General features: G+C 39.5%; 1 protein-coding gene across 2 annotated transcripts in view; it reads left to right on the top strand.

The window, feature by feature from the left end:
- Nucleotides 1-24,175, top strand: part of adcy2a (adenylate cyclase 2a) — a gene marked incomplete at its 3' end in the record, with an annotated part of 53,539 nt that overhangs the window by 28,224 nt on the left and 1,140 nt on the right. The window contains exons 5-24 of one of the 2 annotated variants that reach the window (XM_080039036.1): nucleotides 1,454-1,602; nucleotides 1,770-1,881; nucleotides 2,420-2,547; nucleotides 2,914-3,072; nucleotides 3,247-3,379; nucleotides 3,470-3,646; nucleotides 3,742-3,785; nucleotides 3,947-4,027; nucleotides 4,370-4,439; nucleotides 4,641-4,738; nucleotides 4,926-5,010; nucleotides 6,708-6,845; nucleotides 7,888-8,007; nucleotides 8,112-8,296; nucleotides 10,210-10,294; nucleotides 15,451-15,609; nucleotides 19,366-19,512; nucleotides 19,787-19,894; nucleotides 20,334-20,448; nucleotides 21,468-21,592. In XM_080039036.1, the coding sequence (XP_079895162.1) occupies nucleotides 1,454-1,602; nucleotides 1,770-1,881; nucleotides 2,420-2,547; nucleotides 2,914-3,072; nucleotides 3,247-3,379; nucleotides 3,470-3,646; nucleotides 3,742-3,785; nucleotides 3,947-4,027; nucleotides 4,370-4,439; nucleotides 4,641-4,738; nucleotides 4,926-5,010; nucleotides 6,708-6,845; nucleotides 7,888-8,007; nucleotides 8,112-8,296; nucleotides 10,210-10,294; nucleotides 15,451-15,609; nucleotides 19,366-19,512; nucleotides 19,787-19,894; nucleotides 20,334-20,448; nucleotides 21,468-21,592 (2,418 nt within the window). Of the gene's footprint in view, nucleotides 1-1,453; nucleotides 1,603-1,769; nucleotides 1,882-2,419; nucleotides 2,548-2,913; nucleotides 3,073-3,246; nucleotides 3,380-3,469; nucleotides 3,647-3,741; nucleotides 3,786-3,946; nucleotides 4,028-4,369; nucleotides 4,440-4,640; nucleotides 4,739-4,925; nucleotides 5,011-6,707; nucleotides 6,864-7,887; nucleotides 8,008-8,111; nucleotides 8,297-10,209; nucleotides 10,295-15,450; nucleotides 15,610-19,365; nucleotides 19,513-19,786; nucleotides 19,895-20,333; nucleotides 20,449-21,467; nucleotides 21,593-24,175 lie in introns of both variants that reach the window. The other variant, XM_080039035.1, reaches the window with a different exon arrangement.

Genomic DNA, 24,175 nt, shown 5'->3' with positions numbered 1-24,175 from the left:
GCATGAGGTGAATGGTTTGATGAGTACAAAAATGATGTGATTATATCATTTACTATGGCCTTCACAGTTACCAAATCTCAACCCAATTGAACAACTATGTGAGATTTGCGGCTGACATGTTGGAGAGTGCTCTCCAACTTCATCAAAACACAAATTAAATTGGTCAAAGAAAGGGGATGAGTCGACAGGTGAAGCGTAAGGACTTGTGTTTTACTCAGTGTCGTAATTGCTAATGACCACAGTTAGTGTGATGATACTGTTGAGTCCCTGGAGCCTGAGTGTGTGAGTGAGTAGCTATTCAGTCAGATAGGGGAAAATACAGCTGTTGTTAGGAAAGTCCAGGCTTGCTGTCGAGCTGGTTGAATACAGCTTGTGTTGCTTGTATTACAATTACCATGAGTGGAGCTGAAAATGCCTTGGGTGGAGCGTTTTTGCGGTAGACCTGGAGTGCTACTGTTGCCTGTGACTCAGGTCTGTTGTGCAACTGTTTGGTCGCACATGCACCTAAATATCTGTGGAGTGCGACTAAATATGTTCACTGGTCGTGTTTTTTTATAAAATCCTACTGGGTATAGGGACATCTGCTTTTGACCCATTTAAATAATCAATGATTATTTTCAGGGCTTTAAATGTACTTATTTTGATCACCACCGGCCAATAAAGCTAGTACGTTTTTAAAGCTACCTGCCAATAAGCTGTAACATTCATAATTATTTTGCTCATCTGGCTTTTAACTCCAGAAAATATCTCCACATAGTTTTCCTTTTTTCTTACTTACTTTCAGCAGATTGTGTCATGCCGTTTGTCATTTCCGTTTCAGCGTAGCTTGTTATTGATACCACACCTCAACACACGTTAGCGTTAAGGGTTAACTGTGTTGCCAGATAGAGATTATGTGTTCAAGCCATACACACACCAAACCGCCCAAGTCTTGGGGGGTAAAAACTATGGGAATTCATCATAAATCTCAAGCCCTGGCAGTGTCTGTTAGCAACCACTATGGACCTCTCCTTCAAGGGAAAACCTCAGAGCTTCAGAGATCAAATGGGCAGATAAATTGTCAAGTTGGAGGTGACACTGGCTTAAATAAAGCGTTTTTGCCAATCCTGATCTTCCCCTCACCCCAAGAGTCTGTTTCATTTGCTAGTTGCAGGGCAGGTTGGGATAGATAGATAGTGGCAGACTGGCGGAAGCGTGGCTGCCATTCCGCGCCAATTGGCCCTTCCGACCACCACCTCAAACATACGGCAGTTATACACATTCACACGAGGCAAAGTGGGTGAAGTGTCTTGCCCAAGGACACAACAACCATGACACAGGTGGCAGGGCGGGAATCGAACCGACAACCCTTGGATCATTGGCCAACCCGCTAAACCCACTGAGCCACGGTCGCCCCAAGTATAATCATATGTCGTATTCCTGACCATCCATGTCCTTATGTTACTGCCTTTAGGAGCGTCTCCTGTTGTCTCTGCTGCCGGCCCACATTGCCCGGTCGATGAAAGCTGAGATCATCCAGAGACTAAAGGGCCCAAATTTTGGCCAGATGGAGAACACAAACAATTTTCACAATCTCTATGTCCAGAGACACACCAATGTCAGGCATGTATTATTCATTTGTATTTAGCAATTGTGATTTTGACAGTGGTAGCAGAATACACATTTAGAATGCAGCTCAAATACATATTTATGTTTTTTAACAGGTGAAGTTTTTCCTAAATACTCTTGTAAAACCATTTTAATGATTGATATACATTTTCTATCTCTAGTATACTGTATGCTGATATAGTTGGATTCACTCGGCTGGCCAGTGACTGCTCACCTGGTGAGCTGGTGCACATGCTGAATGAGCTGTTCGGCAAATTTGATCAAATTGCCAAGGTATACATTTTAATTATTTGACTGAATCACCAAGTAACTCATCATAACAAAGTGCTATCACTCCTGGTGAACAGAAGTCTACCCTAAACTCCTTACACTGTTATAAACCATCATTTGATGGTGTAACTCGCTTTTTATTACTTCATTATGATTTTTTTTTTTATTCCTGCAAACACCTGGTCAAACATCGATGATTTGACTTCACACTTAGATATTTGCAGATATAATACAAATTGAATTGTTAATATCTTCACAAAAAAACAGTTTTGGTTAAAAACACAGTATCAGACTTTGATATCAGCCGCTCAAAATCAAAGAGCAAGTGCTTATTTCTTTAAAAGCTTTCATTGATGTTCAGACGTACACTGATAAACCTACCATAGAAAGTATAAACTCAAAGTAAAATTACTGGTACAACACAGGCTAACTATAAGGCATTTAAATAGAAAACAATTAGGTTGAAGTTTGATTCAAAGTTTTTTTTTTTTTTTTTAAATAAAAAGCTGTTGTTTGAGCCCATGTTCTACCTTCTATGTAGGAAAATGAATGTATGCGGATCAAAATCCTTGGTGACTGCTACTACTGTGTGTCCGGCCTGCCAGAGTCTCTGCCAAACCATGCTAAGAACTGTGTGAAAATGGGTCTGGACATGTGTGAGGCCATCAAGTAAGTTGCTAAAAAAATGTGTTTAAAAAAATTGCAGTCCCATTTTTTTAAACACATTTGCCTCTTAGTTACTGTACAGTATGGCTTTATTAATAACAAACCAATGAAAACAGAATGCACAAATTAAATGCCTATCATAGTAAAAAAAAATGTTCATGCTGATTCTTGTGTGTGTTAAATAAGCTAAGCCCTTATAAGACTCTCAAGAGTCTCATTACACTTATTATAATATTATTATGTTTGACTATATTAATTTAAACACAAAGCCTTTTGGGCTCGACCTTTTTTGAGTGTCCTTGCATACAAAAATCATTCTGAAACATTCTGTTACTCCACTTTGAAACATTATTTTCTGGTGCATGGCAGGAAAGTGCGAGATGCTACAGGGGTAGACATCAACATGCGTGTTGGAGTGCATTCTGGGAATGTCCTCTGTGGTGTGATTGGACTGCAGAAATGGCAGTATGATGTTTGGTCACATGATGTCACGCTGGCCAATCACATGGAGGCAGGGGGTGTACCAGGGTAAGTGACTAGATCGTAGTAGAACAGAAACACATCTTACCATTGACATAAAACAAATGGATTAAATGAACGATCAATGTGCAATTATACATCTAATCTTTTTCTCACACTAAAGAATACCACAGGAGAACCCAGATCAATTCTTAACATTAATAGAAAACTGTTCATTGGCAGGCGAGTGCACATCACCTCAGTGACACTGGAGCACCTGAATAGTGCCTATAAAGTTGAAGATGGGGATGGACAAGAAAGAGACCCCTACTTAAAGGAACATGGAGTCATAACTTTTCTGGTCATCAACCCTAAGGTCCCATAGCACACACCACACGGACAGTAAGATCAATACTGAACATTCAATCAAATGCAATAAAGTAACACTATTTCCATATTTGTCCAGGTGGAGCATTGGAGTCCACAGCATAATTACCGTCCCAGACACACTGTGTATGGAGCCAAGATGAGAGCCTCAGTCAGGATGACCCGCTACCTGGAGTCCTGGGGAGCAGCCAAGCCCTTTGCCAACCTGCACCACAGAGACAGCATGACTAATGACAATGGAAAGATCAACACTGCTGTGTGTAAATTATGCCATACATATGTTGTGATTTAGGCCATGGAGAAGTCTAGCTGTAGCGTTTAACGCATCCCTCTGATTTGCTCTGTGTCTAGGATGTGCCGATGGGGCAGTATCACTTCCAAAGGAGATCAGAAAGGCAAGCTGCTCATTTTACAGCTTCTGCACCATTTTATTGAGCAGCATTATTCCGATCTCTTAACAGCACACAGAAGGATGACAAGACGTCAAATACGACTAAGACGTCCGCTACAGGCCTCGTGTGTGACTTATCTTTTTCTTCTTGTAACCCATTTTAAGGACAAAGTCTCAAAAGAAACGTTTTGAGGAGGAACTTAACGAGAGGATGATCAGGACCATTGATGGGATCAATTCTCAAAAGTAAGGGTATTTAAAAAAAAAGAAAAGTAAGTTTTGAAAAAAGTAAAATTGATTCTGAAAGTTTGAGGAATTATTATTATTATTATTATTATTATTATTATTATTATTATTATTATTATTATTATTATTATTATTATTATTATTATTATTATTATTATTATTATTATTATTATTATTATTATTGTACTGTGGGTTTAAAATGTAGTGGACACTTTATTTAATTTTTGCCTCTCTGTATCCCTATTGAACATTCTGATGAATAAGGTTAAACTTTTTTCAGATATCTTATTTACTTTTAACAGTGTCTGTGTCTTCCTTTTCACCTGGCCTTAATGCTTCCAGACAGTGGCTCAAGTCCGAGGACATCCAAAGAATATCATTATTCTTTCACAACAAATCCTTAGAGAAGGAGGTAAGAGGCAGTGCATGTCATTTGGTATCATTCATCCCTCATTGGAGAAGTTGTTTCAAAGAGAATTACAGAGCAGATAGTCACTGCTTGTTCCTTTGCCTACACTTAGCTTACCCTGGAATCTTGTGTATTGAGGTGTCTGAGTACACGGTTAAGCATCAACAATGTTGACATTTCCCATTCTTTTTTCTTTACTTTTAGTACAGAGCAACGACCCTGCCGGCCTTCAAATACTATGTCACCTGCGCCTCTTTGATCTTTTTCTGCATTTTTATTGTGCAGATTCTTGTCCTTCCAAAGTATGTGTGCTTTATTTCAAACTCTTATATGACCCACATTACTGTTAATGAATTTGTATATGCATAATGTAGATTTTTCTTAAGCAGCATACTGAACTTTTTGTCATTGTCTTTGCCATGACAAGGCATTTTGACATTTATTTTTTTATAACGCAATTGTGTTGACACATAATATTTTATTTCTTAGGACACCTGTCTTGGGAGTATCCTTTGGAATGGCTTTTCTTATCCTTTCCTTGATCCTCTTCATATGTTTCATTGGACACTTCCTGGTGAGTAAATACATTTACAGTAAACTTAATTATTTTATAAGTGTACAAACAACATAATAGCTTTAGGAGTGAACCAGGATATGCCAGGTCTCCAATGGTACACTTATGTACTCATTGTCATACCAAAGGCACATGAGCAGTCCATGTGCCTCTCTGGTCAGCTTTAAAGTCCATTAAGTTGTAAGCCTTTAGTTCCCTTCGGGTTAAAAAAAGTGCCACTATGGTGTGACCATATGGCAACAATACATTCTGCATGGCACAGGTGTGCCCCTCTACACACCATTGCTTTTGTGTGCATGCCTCAAAGGAAAAAAATACATTTTTATCTCAGGATAGCATAGAAATGCATTCATCTAGTGGTGTCTAATATCTAAAAGTGGGTGATTAGATGGTCTATGATATGATGCATTTAAAGGTAGAGAACCCTTCCCCACAGAATTGGTCTAAGAATGAATTTGCTAACAATGTTCTTTTGAAAGAGCAGGCAGTCCTGTCGCTAGTATTGCTCCTGCAGTTATAGCTTGCCACTTGAACTTCCATAAGAGTTATTTCTGTGTCTAGCTCAAATAAATGATAGACCGGAAAAAAAGAAATAGAATGAAAGAAAAAAGGAACAACTATTAAACATTAAAGGTGCTATAAAATTCTAAGGCCGCAGGCATACACAACCAATTCCCCCCAATGTATGTTCTTTAGTTGTGAGAATTTACTGCTTGGCTTTGAACTGTGCTCCAAAAGGATGTTGCCCAAGGCACAAAAATGAAAAAACAACACTCCATAGCTATAGTTGAAAAGCCTCCTTTGTCAACTTTATTTGTTGTTGCTTGAGCTTTGCTTTAGTTCATGTTTTCGTGTTCAGACAATCATTCAGTATCAGCCTAGAATTCATGGATATTTGGACTTGGACTAAATAATTAAGATAGGCCCTCATGTATTTTCCTTGGCAGAGTGTTATAGAAGAGTCTTTCAAGAGCACATTCAGTTCCTTCATCCAAGCCTCTCTTCACAAGAGATCAACAACGAAATTATTCCAATATATCAATTGTATGACACACTTTCCATAAAACATGAAATGTGTTGAAAATCAAGTCTTGAGAGTTTTTGCATTAAACTCCTCAATAGCAATGATGTATTATTCCAACCATGTGGTCCTTGTTGGGTTGTATTATTGTGGACTGAAGATGGTCTGATTTCCTTATAACATATACATTTATAAATATGTTCTTCTCCTATAACTTTAAGGCATTTGTAACAAGCCCTTCAGTAGAATGTCCACAGGTGCAGCATAACAACCCAACAGCATGCTTACCATGTGTGCATTTTACATTCCTTGACATAACACATTGTTTTCGCAGCATGCACATTAAGTTGTTAGGACTTTACTTATAACAGTTTAATTGTATGCCACTTGAACTTGTACATTGGCCCTGCTGGTGAAATGAGATGGTGGGTGAACGTCTTATGTACTGTATGTGTACATATTCTTACTAAAGTTCATTTGTTATTGTGCATGTGCTTGTTAATATGCATACATGTATTTTTACTTGTTTAAATTAGTTGATGTGCCTGTGCTCCTTGGTGCTTATTTTGTGTCTTTGCATCTGTATGAGAACTTTCTCAGCTCCCCAAGTCCTCTTGTGTACTTTTCCTCATATATTCTTGTATGTGTGTGCTTTTGTGTCTACATGCCCTTGTAGAATTGCAGTAAAAGCGCCTCCACCTCTTGGATGTGGCTGCTGAGGTCATCAGTTATTATTGCCAACAAGCCATGGCCCCGCATCACTCTAACCATGACAACCACAGCGCTAATACTCATAATGGCAGTCTTCAACATGGTAAGCTTTAATGTTCATGTACTGCAGTAAGATACTCAACATCATTGGCTGAAATTGTTTGAAATCGTTCGAGGATAAATAAAGGAAAAATGAAAAAAGAGAGGGATATCTCCAACAAGGCTTCACTGGGAATGAAGTATCTCAACCCATGCTCCCCTTTTTAGTAACTGCAGTGTAATCATAAGGAAATGGAATGCAAAATGTTGTCCCAACACACACACATTTAATAAATAAATTGGCCACCAGTGAACCAGAGCCTTTAAATTGTTAGTGATTTAAAAAAAAGAAGTACGATTATATTACTTTTCTCCAAACAGACCTACAATAATACTGCTGCCGTATTGAGTTCACTTGAAATAACTAAAAACTTAATCTCTTGCAACAATAATAGGATGAGGTGCTGGAGGGCTTAATATTTCGTGGTTAGGGGCTGCGGATGCACTAGCTTCTCAATGTACTACATGCTTTCCATTTCTTTTATTTAGCCTCACACAAACTGGATATCTCACCACACAATCAATAAATAGTTTTTGTTTGCCAAGCAGTTTATCAGACAGCTTTTTCAAATATTATTAGATAAGGGTTTCTCTGCATAGGCTTGGTTAAAGGTGAAATAATAGCCTGAGGCTTGTGGGGAAGTTGCGTGATAAAACAAGGTGTCAGGACCCTGGTTTAGACCTTCACACAAATCGATTCCAGAGATCATAATCTTGTTATGCGTCTGACGTAAATCAGCCGCTTTGGGCGGATGAACCAAATTAACTTGGCTTTGCTCTGTGGGCAGCCAATCTTCATCATATCCTGCAGGTTCACTTAAGAACATTGTTGAATGGTTACAAAACTCTATTTTCCACTTACAAGTACAATATAGACTAGCTTGTTTTTTCACATGCGTGGCCTGACAGTGTGTTGTTTGTTTACAATTTGCATCTGAATTGTGTGGTGATTTTTTGTGGTGGATTCAGATTGTTTTTATATTTTTTGCAATGCCCAGAAATGAGACAATCCCTTAACTGTTGACGGTGTTTGTTTTTTTACACAGTTCTTTTTGGAGGACAATTTGTTGCTTCCTGTTGCTGTGTACAATTCATCCAATGAAACACTGATTTACCCTAATGGACAACTAATTGCCTTCTCGGGCAAAAACAATTTCTACCTTCCTGTGAGTGAAGATGAACATTATCATTATCAAGCATTTCTATAAATTCATATTCACCTTTGATAACTTTTGAATAAACCTACATTTTTTTCTTTTTTTCTGTCCAGTATTTAATTTACAGTTGTATTCTGGGTCTCATCTCCTGCTCGGTGTTCCTGAGGATAAACTATGAGCTGAAGATGATTATCATGTTGACAGCTGTGGTGGTTTACAACTTCATTATACTACAGACGCATGCCTCCCTGCTGGATGAATATAGTACATTTCTGTACAGGACTGAAAGCCTGGAAAGGTAAGATCACAGTGACAATCAGACACTGAACAACAGATGTAGAGAGGTCAAAGTGGTTGAAGAGTGAGTGTTGAAGTAGCCGGAGAAGATAACAGAAAGTTATAGTGTGGCAATGGCCAATGCTATGTATAATATAATTATATAATATATAATCTGCGGTATTTGATTAGTTGTTGTTTCTAGTGTTTTCACAAAGTGTAGCGGTTTTTAAGCAGTATTTAAGCAAACACCAAACACATCTCTTATGTTCTCTGTACTTAGTTAAGTACTTAGTTAAGTTCTCTGTACTTATTATACAGACACTAAATTTGTATCAATCGCAACTGACACTAGGCAGCAGACAATGATATGCCCCATAGAATTTCCTTTTAAAGTACTAAAGAAAATGCATCTATAGAAAGATTTTTATTGGAGGCGCTCTTGGTGTAGTGGTTAGAGCGTCCCCCTAGAGAGGCTCAGTCCTCTTTGCAGCAGACCGGGTTCGAATTGGAGTGTTCTCTGCATGCCCTTCCCTCTTTGCCTCGTTTCAACTGTCTCTCCAAAACTGGTTAAAAGCGAAAAACGCCAAAATATCATCTTTAAAATAAAAGAAAAAGAAAGATTTTTATTTGCTTTTTCACAGCTCCAAACTGTCTCCTTACAAAGAGCACCCAAGGGGGACTACATCTCCTACGGACAAATACTGGAGTTGCTCCGTAGACTGTGAATAATGGAATATGTTTCTGAAAATGATGACTGGGACCACTGTGGTTTCACCGGAAACTTAGGAGATTCAATGAGTCATTGCCAGAAGCCATACTTGCCAATAAGGCTTTTGGGATATTCTTTCCAAATCAACTTTTTTGAGCCTGCAGCATCAATAAATTATGTATTGTGTGTAAACTAACTCCAGAATATTTCAAAGGATGGTCAGTTCATCAATTCAAAACATTGTTTGATTTCTAGCAGAGGAAGGCAATTGTAGTTTGTGTTATTGACTTCCCTGTTCAAATGACAGTTTTCCCCCCAGCAAAGCCAATGAATTGGGAAAGTGTTTAGTGTTACATTGACAAATTGAAAAGCTTTGGCCATTTCTGTAGTTGAAAAAATGCACTTACTAGTGTCTATTACTTTACAAAATGAAAGTAAGCTCCCTGTGTGTGTGCTTTCCATCTCTGGGTTGTCTTCATGTGAGACTGTCCTCAGTCATTGCCGTTAAATTCTGTGTAATGAATTGATAAGACAATGAACAAGGCAAGTGCAGAACTTGCAGGTTTTTTTCTCAGTTGTCTGCTGAGCTCTGCCCTAGATAAAAGTAAAATCCATTGATAGGCAAAATGTGCTGGCAGAAATTAGGGTGCAACAGCCCTGTCTAATTCTTATCACACATTCAGAATTGTATTAGGGGCAGCCAGACTTCAATGCTAAAGGGTAACAATGGTGTCATCGTTGATTCCAATTATATAGTAGGTGCATCGTTAATTTCTTTTCAACATCACCACTTGTAAAATATGTCACTGGCTTTGAGTGTGAGCAGTTCCGAGTAGGTTTGAGCATGTACCACAGCCATATTTGTATATATGCATGCACATGACAATACATACAAACAGTAGCTGTAGCTTGATTGTGCACCTAATTCTGCACTGGACACATTTTCTATTTTTAAGGTTATGATGGTGGAAGCAAACAAGCTTGAAGTCTATTTATAGTGCTGAATCTCCACAGACCGTGAACACTATCAGCTTCTTTATTGCTTCTTCTTGGAAAACATTTCTTGTGAATGCAGTCCAGTGGGGAAGCTCAGCCACCAGAATGCAACTTTAATAAAATGATCTGCTACCCTATTCCTTTAATTGTATTACTTCATATTCTCTATCTGTCCATCCCCTTCTCCACACACCAACACATTCTTCTTTGTTTCTCTGCCATTCAAGACCAGGAGTTCTCAAAGACCTGAAGACTATGGGCTCCATCTCCCTCTTTATCTTCTTCATCACTCTGCTTGTGCTTGCCAGACAGGTAAGTCCACACTACAACAGTTTGAAAGACGTTATCGTCTGTAGTGTGCACAGTGTCACCTTCACAGCTCTGAAAGACGTTTTTAGCTTTGCCGTTAGGTGAAAATCACCATGGCAATTGTATTTTCTTGTACCTCCTGTCCCTTTTTTGATTCAAAAATTGTAATTTCACGGTTCACCCATTTTCTGTTTTTCTCATGTCCTATGGTCTTTATAGCTGCTTTGTCAGTCTGTTGGCCTGTGAAAAGTATACATTGTTGGGAGACGCTTACGCTATATCTTATACATTTCAAACCTCGTCTATTGAGGGATTCTACATTCCCATGGTCTCTTTAGCCTTTATGGTTTCCCACACATGGACTCAGTTCAGTTTGATGGACTCCATGGCTGGGCAAGATGCAATGCAGCTGAGCATTGCACCAGTGGAGTCAATGGCAGGTATTTTTCTCCTTTGCCACTAAAGCTAGCCTTAGATGTTTAATGTAAATGCAAACAAAATTGTATCCCTGACACTACTGTGTCTCTTTCTGTATATGTACCTTAATTACCTCAGAGCATGGGAGGAACATATAGCTGCTCCCTTTCATCCTTAGCTGGAAATCTACAATGCACAGCTGATGAAAGATGTGTTAGGATACATTTTTTTTTAAATTTTTAAAATTCTCAACAGACTCGCCCCAGCACCATTGCAAATGTTTATACAAAAAAATGAAATTAGATCCACCAGGGCAACTTCTCGAGGTGACTGTATTGTTCCTTTTAGAAAAAGTGCCTATGGACAGGCTGTATTTTCATACCGTGCAACTCATACCTGGAACACACTACCCGCTGCTCTACGTGAGCTTCCCACTCTTGGCTCTTTTAAAAAATGTCTTAAAGTATGGCTGCTGGAATCTCAAAACTGTTCACACAATCTATCATAGATTTTAATTTTATTTTATTTTTTAACATTATTTGAATAATTGTTTTTACTCACTTGTTCTGTCGGTTGCATTTTTCTTTTTTTTTTTTTTGTCTGTTGTCTGATTGTCTGTTTTTATTTATGAGTACACGCATATGTTTGTTTCATGTGATTGGTGTCGACCAATCAAGGGACAAAGGATGCAAATTAGCACTTGCTACAATCCTGTATATTTACATGTAAATGTCTATTAATATGCAATGTCCCTTTAAATAAACTTAAACTTAAACTTAAATAAGCTTTTTAGCTGCTGTTTCACACTGCAAAAGACGCATCTTGAGACCAGTTCGTCTGGGCTTTTTTTCAGCCACTCTGGGCTAGGGATTTACATTAGCAAGTCTGAAGCTACTCAAGTTGACTTTGAGATTTACTAGCCAGGAGATGCAGGGACCCAAGAAAGACTGGTCATACTGGAGAGTTGTGTGAGTCTGGCTATTTAGCGGTCATGTTGCACTGCAGGGTAGTAACGGTACATATGAGTGATGCACCACTGGACCACTGCTCTACTCTTGAGATACAGTAAAGCTTTGTTACTAACATCAACTGCCTTTATTTAAAAGAAAGACTATACCCAAATGTAAAGTGTCATTGCATGATGATTACTGCACATTTTGTTTGACCACTTGATTATGGAAGCATGCATGTAGGTCATATAGTGCATGCAGTTTGTTTGGTATTTTTTTCCCTGCCACTTAAATGCATCACAAAGTTGCAGCCAATCTGTGTATCTTCCGTTCAATCCATATCCGTTTTGAAATAAAAAACACAAAAAACGGAGTTGTAATAATCAACCTTTCATCTAGGCTACATTAGAAAATATATGTTATTAAAAATCACAGGATATCAAGTAGGCTATGATAATTATGGCCTAAATGTTGATTTTGAAATTTACATTTTTCAATTTAGTGGTCAAGGTTCCGCTGTGGTGCCAAAGTGGCCCCTCGATAACTTGATGTCCTCGCGGCAGACAGTAACCCCCCCATATTTGTCTAGGAAAGAAGAAACGTGTACAGGGTTATTAGGAACTATCTGAAATAGGCTACTTGGAAAAATAATGCACTTGATGGAGAGACAGTGAGCATAGACTTGACATGGGGTCACACTTTGTATGTTCAGCTTACTAAAATATGTATCCCCTCTCTATAAACAACCTTTGTTAGGTTGTACAGTTTTGATCTGGATTGTTTATTAGATGCGCTGTTTTATTATGGCCAGTTTTATCATTTTTTTTGTTTTGATTTCAAAACAGATATGGATTGAACGGAAGATACACGTATTGCAGCCCTCTTCCAGTGAGAGAAAACATGGACAGAGTAATGTTTGATCAAAGCTTATTATTAAATGGGATACAACTGTTCCCCTGGGCCCTACTGTGGAATGCAATAACAACATGGCTGCTACACACTCTTTTTCCCCATGGGGACTTAACTGTGTCAACAATAAGAGTACTACATGAGTGGATATACAGTATCTCACAAAAGTGAGTACACCCCTCACATTTCTTCACATTTTTCTTTATATCTTTCCATGGGACAACACTGAATAAATGACACTTTGATACAATGTAAAGTAGTCAGTGTACAGCTTGTATAACAGTGTAAATGTACTGTCCCCTTAAAATAACTCGACACACAGCCATTAATGTCTAAACTGCTGGCAACAAAAGTGAGTACACCCCTTAGAAAAAATTTACAAATTGGGCCCAAAGTGTAAATATTTTGTGTGGCCACTGGCCACCATTATTTTCCAGCACTGCCTTAACCCTCTTGGGCATGTAGTTCACTAGAGCTTCACAGGTTGCAACTGGAACCCTCTTCCACCCATTTATGACAGCATCACAGAGCTGGTGGATATTAAAGACCTTGCGCTCCTCCACCTTCTGTTTGAGGATGCCCCAAAGATGCTCAATAGGGTTTAGGTCTGAAGACATGCTTGGCCAGGCCATAACCTTTACCCTCAGCTTTTTTAGCAAGCCACTGGTCGTCTTGGAGGTGTGTTTGGGGTCGTTATCATGTTGCAATACCACCCTGCGGCCCAGTTTACGAAGGTTGAGTGCACGTGGTCAGCGTCATACACAGAGGTTGGCTTTGGAAAATAGACGTATGAGTGCTGCCAGCATTGCTGAAGGGCTTGAAGGGGTGGGGGGTCAACATGTCAGTGCTCAGACCATACGCCACACTCTGCATCATACTGGTCTGCATGGCTGTCATCCCAGAAGGAAGCCTATTCTAAAGATGATGCACAAGAAACCCCACAAAAAGTTTGCTGAAGACAAACAGACTACGGACATGGATTACTGCAACCATGTCCTGTGGTCTGATGAGACCAAAATACATTTATTTGGTTCAGATGATGTTAAGAGTGTGGAGCGGCAACCAGGTGAGGAGTACAAAGACAAGTGTGTCTTGCCTAGAGTCAAGCATGGTGGTTGGAGTGTCATGGTCTGGGGCTGCATGAGTGCTGCCAGCACTGGGGATCTACAGTTCATTGAATTCTAACATGTACTGTGACATACTGAAGCAGAGCATGATCCCCTCCCTTCATAAACTGGGCCGCAGGGCAGTACTGCAACATGATAACGACCCCAAACACCCCTCCGAACGACCACTGGCTTGCTAAAGAAGCTGAGGGTAAAGGTTATGGACTGGCCAAGCATATCTCCAGTCTTAAACCCTATTGAGCATCTTTGGGGCATCCTCAAACGGGAGATGGAGGAGCGCAAGGACTCTAATATCCACCAGCTCCTTGATGTCGTCATGAATGGGTAGAAGAGGGTTCCAGTTGCAACCTGTGAAGCTCTAGTGAACTACATGCCCAAGAGGGTTAAGGCAGTGCTAGAAAATAATGATGGCAAAACAAAATATTGACACTTTGGGCCCAATTTGGACATTTTTTCTTAGGGGTGTACTCACTTTTGTTGCCAACAGTTTAGACATTAATGGCTGTGTGTCGAGTTATTTTGAGGGGACAGTAAATTTACACTGTTATACAAGCTGTACACTGACTACTTGACATTGTATCAAAGTGTCATTTATTCAGTGTTGTCGCATGGAAAGATATAATGAAATATTTGAAGAAATGTTAGGGGTGTACTCACTTTTGTGAGATACTGTATATACAGTTGAAAACAAAAGCCTCAGCTTTTACTACATGGCTCCTGTCCTGTGCCACCACTCAACTGACAAGTAGGACTACACCCAATAATAATTAATTTGACATTTCAAGTGCTCTTACTTTTCAGGGACATTTGTTAGGCATTGCAGTACACTGTATATACTGTATGTGCTCTATGCATTACTCAGAGTGATTTAACTAGATATTGAACTCACCACAACATACTACAACTTTCCACTGTGAACTTCTTTTTTAATACGATTCCTGCATAATATACGTGTTGTTGGATTTCAATATACAGCCACAAATCTAGACATGAATACTAAGCATATTGATTGAAGTGGATTATAAATGTTTTTGCAGAAGAACAATTGCTAATATAACCATCTCAATGAAAGGGCACCAGGTGCAACCGTGTGTACAGCAAAAATAACAAGATGCCATTTATTAATATCTGCTCCGTCTCACACACACTGCTCTGATGTGTCTACACACTTCGGTGGAAACGAGGCATAGTCTCTGTACCACCTGTTTTTCTCTCAGACTGTAACAAGCAATTATATTCCTAATATCGAATCACATCCCTTTCTCCGCTTGATTGTTTTCTCCATCAGATCATCTTACATCTAAGTTTGTCATGATGCATCCTTTTTATCAAATCAGTTCACCTGGTACTGCTCAGGAACAGGCTTAAACAGTCGTGATCATCATAGAGCCCCTGAGCTGTGACCACTTAACATAATGTGAAAGTGGGGGGAAATATCACATTACAAATTGTACTCCAAATATTCTCACAAAAGAAAGTCATCCTTCACCCATCCTTAACCATTTTACTCTGTCTTTCCCTTGCACTGTTTGATTTAAAAAGTGTAGTTATTGTATTGCTGGTAAATATTTTAGATTTGAGTTGTAAATGTTTTTTTTTGTTGCAAATGTGACAAAATTGTAGCCTCTTCTTTTCCGTCTTTAAGCCTTGGTGGAATCCATGTCTCTTGGCAGGTTCTATTTTTTTTCTCTGTGACTATAAGCAAGCTGTACAGGTGTACCTTCCGTCTCTTCACCTCTGTGTCCTCTTGTAACAGAATGAATATTACTGTAGGTTGGACTTCCTGTGGAAGAACAAGTTCAAGAAGGAGTGTGAGGAGATTGAAACAATGGAGAACCTCAACCGGGTTTTGTTGGAGAATGTCCTGCCTGCACACGTTGCAGAACATTTCCTTGCCCGCAACTGGAAGAATGAGGTAGGCATTTGTTGTTTTCTCTTTATTATAGATATGGAGGTTCTTGTTGGGATGCAGGGAAGATGGTTTGACAGAGGACTTACAGTACCACTGGCAATATGCCAAGGTCATAACAGGGGTTGACACTAACGGTTGCCCGGGGCAACTGAAAGTAGTTTTTGGGAAAGTTGAGATTGCTTTCTGGTTGCCCGAACGGGCAAGTGGATTTTAGAGGGCTTGTCAATAGTCTAGGCTATTTATTCAAATTTTTAGAGTCTGCAAAACAACCTTTTTCCCGCTATCTCATACAAAATAGATGCGCTATATTTGTAACTGAGCAGCGCGTGGTGGCCAGAAGCATTTCGCTCTCTTTTCTCTATCTCTTGCTCTCTCTCTCTCTCTCTCACACACACACACACACACACACACCAGCCTGTGTGCGCGCAGTTTCGCTGTCTACGTTCCGAAAGCAGGCTCTATTAGGCTACAGACTTGGTTCCGCTATATCCAAAACCCGGAAAACAATAACGTTTGAGCTTACAGATTTACAGATACCGCTATGGAGTCCAGTAGGTCACATGATGTAATGTTAAATAGGCCATTGAGTACAGTCGGGTCATCTTCATCTAAGTAGGCCTACTTCAGCGTGGTCCGCATCACAGACTGTAAAAAAGTTTTGTACCTTCGATTGTCTTGAACTTATTCAACCCGCTTCAACTCCGTCTCCAAAAAAATGTAAATAAAATAATAATACATTTAAATCCATGTTAAAATCTGTAGGATAAGAGCTAGTTAGCTTAAAAAAATAAATCGCAAACGGTTCAAATGGGATGTGTTCAGGTCGGTTCAGTAAACTGATAATTAGGCAAAGGTCAATAAAAGGTCATCATGATGTGTTCAAATGTTAGGATACAAAAATAGAGAAGACTTCGCAAGAAACTTGAATAATACAGTTTGGGTGAAAAACGTGTTTTCCCAGCAATATAAAATAGGTATTAAATTTAGAATTATGACTTATTTAAAGTCCTATCTTGAGCTCTGCTCATCTTATAAGCAATTAAAGCAATAATACAGGTGCTCTTTTAACAAAATAATAGAAAAGTATCTATAAGGATTCGGATTGTGGAGTCTTGATAATGGTATCAATATTAAAAAAAATAATGATCCCTCCCTACGTACAGTATAACTGGGCAATAGCTTTAACAGGCTAACGCGGTGGACTGAAATCATTTTATGGCACACAATCCGTTTTTGGCACAATGTGACCGTTTTAAATAAGTAAACAAAGTTACATTTTTCTTAACACGTTTTGTGTGTGGTAGTTAACATTCAGCTTGACGCTGAGCTAGATTGAGTTTTCTCAGCCCCCGTTAACCAGGCCAGGTTCCGGGCAAAAAGAGGCCCTTTCACGATACTGCAGCAGTATTTGTCATCATAATGACTGATAACGGGGCTGAACCATCAAAGAAAAAAAAGAGTAGCCTATGCAATGAAGAAAAGCTAAAAGGGAGAGTGATATAGGCTACGGGTGGGACGAGGGCGTTGCCAAGCAACGTGTATACAATTTCACGGGAGCAAACTAGACTGCAGTGTTTACTCCTAAATGAATGAGCGGTTGGTACCATAGATATAATATACATACGTATATATGTCTATGGGTTGGTACTAACACAAAGTTTGCTTTGCTTCACCATCATCAGATAACCAGATGAGAAATAGTGATTATTTACATCAACAACACAAACACATTACCTCATCGTGATCCATACTAACTGCCGTCTCTCGTTCGTTCACTTTCTGTGAGGACACGTAATCTTTCAGCTCCGTGAGAGAGAGTTAGGTGACACTGCTGCATCAGCTCATTGCAATCAGGTGTGTGTGGTAGGGGAGAACGGGGTAATTTGTCACACGGGTTGGTTGTCACAATCGTTATATCTCGGAACCAGAAGGCGCTGTCTGTGAAATTTTGATATGTAAATATCCATAACTGGGATCAGAGGTCACCTACATAGTCTTCCTTGGAGTTAGACTGCTGCATTTGAGGTGAGACGACTGTTTGTGTTTTTCATGTCAAATTGAAAATATTTAGCTCCTCAGTATTTTTCTTCTAGGCTTTTACACAATGGGTTTATAACAAAACACTTGTTACCCATACAAAGTGTGAAGGGTAAACTATAGTTTAGATTGTGGTTAGCGAGCTAATTAGTTGTCAGATGGTTGTTGGCCTTGATGCTAGCAAGAAATTCAAGTTGGGGTTGGTCGTCAAATTATTTTGGGGGTTGGTTGTCACATGTTATCTCAAGGCTGCAGCCAGAAAATGAACCCAATAACGAAATAAATTGTCAAGCTGCATCCTCACTGACACCCCAGAGAAGGAAAGAATAGAGCAGCTAGCAAGCAAAAGAAAAAAGGCAACAAAATCAAAACAACCCAGTGCATCCCAAACAAGACCAGCTGCCAAGGCTACATTAAGTTATGTAGGCCTATTTGTCAACTTGACAATGCAATTAAACTTTCAAATTTAGTTCTACTTTCTTGCCTTCTTTTTAAGATTATTCCCATTAAGATTACATTGTGACAAACAACCCCATAGTGTTTGACAACCGACCCCTTGATGGGGTTGGTTGTCACAATGTGTAAGGGTGTCTTTGATGATGAATTTCTTCTTTATTACAATACGATAGAAAAAGCGAGGGGTACACATTTCAAGCCAACACCTTAAGCTTCAATTTAACATAGGAATGACTATTGAAAGATGTTTAGGTGATGAGCAATTCTCAGTAGAGTAAAAAGTGTGCCTACTTACCCCGTTCTCCCCTACTGACTGGCATTTGTTGATGCAGTGTCACTAACCACTCTCACGGAGCCGAAAAGAGTCCGTGCCCTCACACTTTCCACATACGGACATGCACTATATTGCACGGCGCCCTAACCATTTGACATTTGCACGCCTGGCATGAGCTAGAAAACAGCTTTGCGGCAGCGGGCGTCGTAAAAATACTACCGCTTTTGTCCAAAGGGGCCGCCAACGGACCATGTTACTCGTAGTGGCTTTAATATTCCGGTTTTAAAGCCTCTCCAAAACCAAGATGTATATTACAGACATAAAAGTTGGGGACGTATTAGTATGAAAAAAGTACATAAAAACAGTTAAGACCGGCACTTGCAATGTATTATCAGAATGATAAATGATCTAGAATGAAGGCGAGACATTGGGAGACAGTCTCGGTTAAAGTGCTCACTTGCCTTTGAGATTCTTTCTTTCATCATTCACCATCCTTTTTGATCCTGATAGCTCCATAGTGTAATCTGATTAGTGAAGTTTTACATTTTAGGAAGTTAAGAGGATGTGGTATCCTGGAGGTCATGCAAGTTTGAATGGAAATGCTGTTTGTGCAGCAAAAAGGCTGAATGGAGACAGCAAATTAATCGATCTCTGCACTTGAACAGGATCCAGGAGAAAATTGCTGGACTAATGGAATTTAGAGTTACTGTTATTTGAATAGTTTGGGGCGTTATTTGTCTGCTTTATCACTTGTATTTTGAATGCCTCTGTAGTTTCACATTTATTTTCTTTTGAATAAGTATTTTATACATAAATATACATAGGAAACTTTTACATGATCCCACTCACATTTATCCATCATGGTTAGAAAAATTAAAATAATACATCATAATCCTGGCATCCATGTTAATAAGTCTGTGGCTTATCACTTGTATAGTATTGTATTGCAACTGTCCAAGCCAACGTCTGTATTTTGTCTCCTTGTTGTGCAGGATCTGTACCACCAGTCCTATGACCTGGTGTGTGTCATGTTCGCCTCCATCCCTGACTTTAAAGAGTTCTACACCGAATCTGACGTCAACAAAGAAGGTTTGGAGTGCCTCAGGCTCCTTAATGAAATCATTGCTGATTTTGATGAGGTAAACCTCCTTCGCTGTTGCAGCCTTCTTTCTACATATGCAACACAAATCCTATAAACATCCTCCCTAGCAGTATGTTATTGGACATTGTGACATACAGTATGTGTCTCATGTTGAACGTCTTGTAATGGAATCTGGATACATTGATTAATTAATTAATTAATTATTAAAAGTAATACAATTTCATAAACTGCATAAATACCTTAAAATGACATCAGCTTTTCATCAACTGTGTCTCATGTATGTGTTTTGTGGATTGTGTTTGTGTGTGTAGCTGTTGTCCAAACCTAAATTTAGTGGTGTGGAAAAGATCAAGACCATTGGCAGCACTTACATGGCTGCGACTGGGCTGAACGCATCTGGGCCAGAGTACACATTACAGGTAGGCCCATTACACACACATTAAAACATAAATCATTGGTGTTACAAAATTCAAGCACATCACCCCATTGAATTCCTGTGGTCTTTGACTTAAAGCTGGGGTGGAGAATTTGGGGAGAAAATAGCAGTTGGGATAGAGATTTGGATCTCTCTTTGGTCCCTCCCATATGGTCCCTCCCTGACACGCTCTACACCAACAACGTCGGAGCCAAAGTGAATGGACAGTCCCAACAGCCAATAAGAACAGAGATTTTTTTTTTTTTTTTTTTAAGAATCGGAGCCTCGCTCTGATTGGTCAAAGTTTACCGCTCATGTTAATTTTGACCAATCAGAAATCACATACCCCAGCTTTAACCTCTCACAACTCTGTACGACCTTAGAAAAAAGACATTGAACCAGAAATAAATGTGTTAATGTTGGCGTTTGTTTCTGTTTCACAGGAGCGTGACAGGCAGTACATGCATTTAGGGACCATGTTAGAGTTTGCATTTGCATTGGTAGGGAAGCTCGACGTTATCAACAAACACTCCTTCAATGACTTCAAACTCAGAGTTGGTGAGTTACACCCAAACACATTAATTGTGTGCTCCTTTGATATGTTATGTATTGGCAATTACATGTAGCCTTCATGCATCGGAGAATAATTTTTTTGTTTACAGAACACTGGTTTGCTGTGGAAGTAATTGTATTATCTTCATAGAATAGAAAAACAGATATATGAGTACATGTCTAAATAACAAGAAAATAAGTCATGTTTGCAGTAAGACATACTGTAGATAAAGTAATGGCAACATAAAGAGTGAGAGAGAGCGTGTGTAGAAAGGGCTTCAAAGAGGAAAGGCAGGCGAGCAAGTCCAAGCTCACTGGATGTGGTAACAGTCAGTGAAGATCGCAGCATGGGATGCTCCATTAACTCAGCAGTGTGCACTTGTGACTGAACATCCCTGCTGCTTTCAGACGGGCCTAAAGCGCTCTGTCGGAGAGGATACAAGCATTCATTTACTGAAGCTGGAAGAAAAGCAGTGGCTGTGTGTCTGTGCTGCCTGTGCACTTGTGTAGATTGCAATTTCCAGATTGGGACGCCAGAGAGAAGAGGGGCCCAGTTTCAGCTGAGTGCTGTGAAAAGCTCTAGAGCCTGCTAAGCAGAGGTGCTGGAAGTGTTGGGGATTAAGAGTTCAGCTGCACATAACCTCTACGTCATCTTGTGCTCTGATGAAATCTTGTGAAAAGCTTTGTTTATTCAGCAAGCAGCAGGCATCTAACGGAAACCTTTTGGAGCAGCAATTAATAATGAATCAGTAATATCAGAAATGAAACAAAATACCCTTTTTTGATTTACACTTCACTAAAAAAAAAGTGCCTTCACACGTCCTTTTCAATTAATACATATTAGAAAGGTATAACATTTTTAACCATTTTCCAAATGTTTAGGTGTGGCCAAATATGACTATATCCCGTCTACTGTAATGTCCAATAATTAAAAGAAAAAAAGAGAACAAGAGACTGAAAGTGAAATAACTGAGTATATGCTGCAGATGTATCTGCAATGTCCCTGATTGCTTGTCTTTTGTCAGGTATTAACCATGGTCCAGTGATAGCTGGAGTCATTGGAGCCCAGAAACCACAGTATGATATCTGGGGGAACACAGTGAATGTAGCCAGCAGAATGGACAGCACCGGAGTACTAGGGAAAATACAGGTAACTAAAATATATATATCTATATATCTAAATATATATATATATAATATATATATCCATATTTTATATTTTATTATATTATATATATATGTATATATGCATATTCAAGTCAGGAATCTGGCTTGGCCACTTTAAAACGTTAATATGTTTGTCTGCTAACCATTTCTTCACCATTGTTGCTGTGTGTTTTGGGTCGTTGTCCTGCTGAAATGTCCAATGGTGCCCAAGGCCAAGTTTCTCTGCAGACTGCCTGATGTTGTTCTCTTGATGTAATGCCCTTTTTTCATGGTGCCGTTTACTTTGATTAGGTTCCCTGGTCCATTGGCTGAAAAACACCCCCAAAGCATTAGGTTCCCACCACCACGTTTGACAGTGGGGATGGTGTTTTTAGGGTTGAAGGCTTCTCCTTTTTTTACGACAAATGAAGGATACATCATTGTGGCCAAACAATTACATTTTCTGATTCATCTGACCATAAAACAGAAAACCAGAAGTCTTCTTCTTTGTCCATATGAGCATTTGCAAAGGCCAAGCGCACTTTTGTGTGCCTTATCTGGAGAAGTGGCATCCCCCTTGGTCTGCGTCCAACAGCAGTGTGCAGTGTCCATTGGATTGTCTGCCTTGAGACGTTGCCTCCAGCAGAGCCAAGATTAACCAGGATGGCCTTGGTGGTGATCGTGGGATTCTTTTTCACCACTATCACTATCCTCCTGGGGCCGATTTCCCAAAGCCTTCTTAGAGCCTTCTTAACGCTACGTCATTCGTAACCCCTACGTAGAGTTCCTACTTAACGTTTCGCCTGTTTCCCGAAACGTTCTTTGCTACGAATCTCTTTCGTACATCATACGTTGGTAAGGTTGGTCTGGAGCGCCCGCAGAGCCTTCTTAGCTCTACCGTAGGGATGTTTCAGCTCTCACTTGTGTCATTTAACTAATACATCTGACTGTATTTCATATCAAACGGACACAGCGATGACTGTATTTTATAACAAACTGTTCAAAACGATCCAACTGTATAGTGTATATCACGTAGGCTATATTTAAAGTAGGCTTAGGCTATTAAATATTTTAGCAGAATACCATTAACTCTGATTCACAAAGTGTTCAAACTATGTGAACAAGTAGCCTACTTTTTAGTCATCTAACTGACTTGATAATCAGCATTAACTGAATGGATGCGATGTCCCTCAATATGAAAATACTTTATACGTGATACACTATAGCCTACAGTCGGATCGTTTTTATCAGTTTGTTATTAAATACAGTCATCGCTGTGTCCCTGTGATATGAAATACAGTCAGATGTCTAAGTTTAATGACACAAGTGAAAGTCCCTGCGATCGCTGTGGCATCGCCAGAGATACAAACCCCCACATTTCCTTCCGTAAAGCACCATGCGTAAAACGGACACGAGTGACATCCCTGTTGCGCATGGAACTGCCACGAGTCATTCATGATGAAAATAATTGCTGTAAACAATCTTCATCTCCTCCGCTGTTTCTATATTTTCTCTATCTTTTTTAAAATTAGTATAGGCTATAGTATGTTCGACATGGTTAACACTAGAACCTCCGCACTGTGTTCCACACCGGCTGAGCCCGGGGATAGTGCGTCGGATCCTCCGCCTCAAAACATGTAAACGTGCGAAAAAATGAATGAATAATCAATTAGAGCTTACCTTAAAATAAGTGTGCCATGTTACTGTTTATTGTATTTAGGATTTTAGCTCATTTGGACGCTGTTTGGGCCGTCTGTTTATTTATATAGGCTATTGGCGATATTATATCTACTTTCAGTTTCATTACTGACCCACCAAGTAACGTGATTAGTGTTCTTAAAGATACTTAGATTATAAAACAAGAGTTCCAAAACACAGATGATGATTCCACAAACAAATTTATGACTTTATATTACACTAGAAATGCACGGGTTGATTTGATTAGACAGCATACAGATGCAGCTGCGCATGAAATGAGCAGGAAATGGATAATCGAACTCGGAGCAACCGATTTCAGCAGTGTACGAACGACGTAAGGAGTGTTTCTCCTAAGACACCGTTCGGGAACCACGACTACAGAGGTAAACAACTTTGGTAAGTCATAACGTAGGAGTCTTCGTAGCTCGCTAAGAGAGGACGTTATCGGGAAACCGGGCCCTGGCCAGTACAGGTGTCACTTTTGGTTTCCGACCACATCCTCTGAGATTTTCCACAGTGCGGAACGTCTTGTATTTTTTAATAATACTTTGCACTGTAGCCACTGGAACTTGAAAACATTTAGATATGGCCTTATAGCCCTTTCCTGACTTGGGAGCAGCCACAATGCACAGCCGCAGGTCCTCAGAGAGCTCCTTTGTCTTAGCCATGACTGTCCACAAACCAACTGCAGCAGAGAGCTGCTGTTTTTCACCTGTAGAGTTGATTAAAACAGCTGTTCCTAATGAATCATGGTTATTAGGATGCTTTAGAACAGCTTGGACTATTTGGAATGGTATATAACTTCTAAAATGGTATATAACTAACATTTTCCCATAGACTGACAGTTTGCAAAGGGTATGAATAATTTTGGACATGCCACTTTTTGTTC

This window comes from Ammodytes marinus (assembly GCF_949987685.1).
Source record: "Ammodytes marinus genome assembly, chromosome: 13".
NCBI classification, from domain to species: Eukaryota; Metazoa; Chordata; class Actinopteri; order Uranoscopiformes; family Ammodytidae; genus Ammodytes; species Ammodytes marinus.
This window is presented reverse-complemented; position numbering and strand designations above follow the sequence as displayed.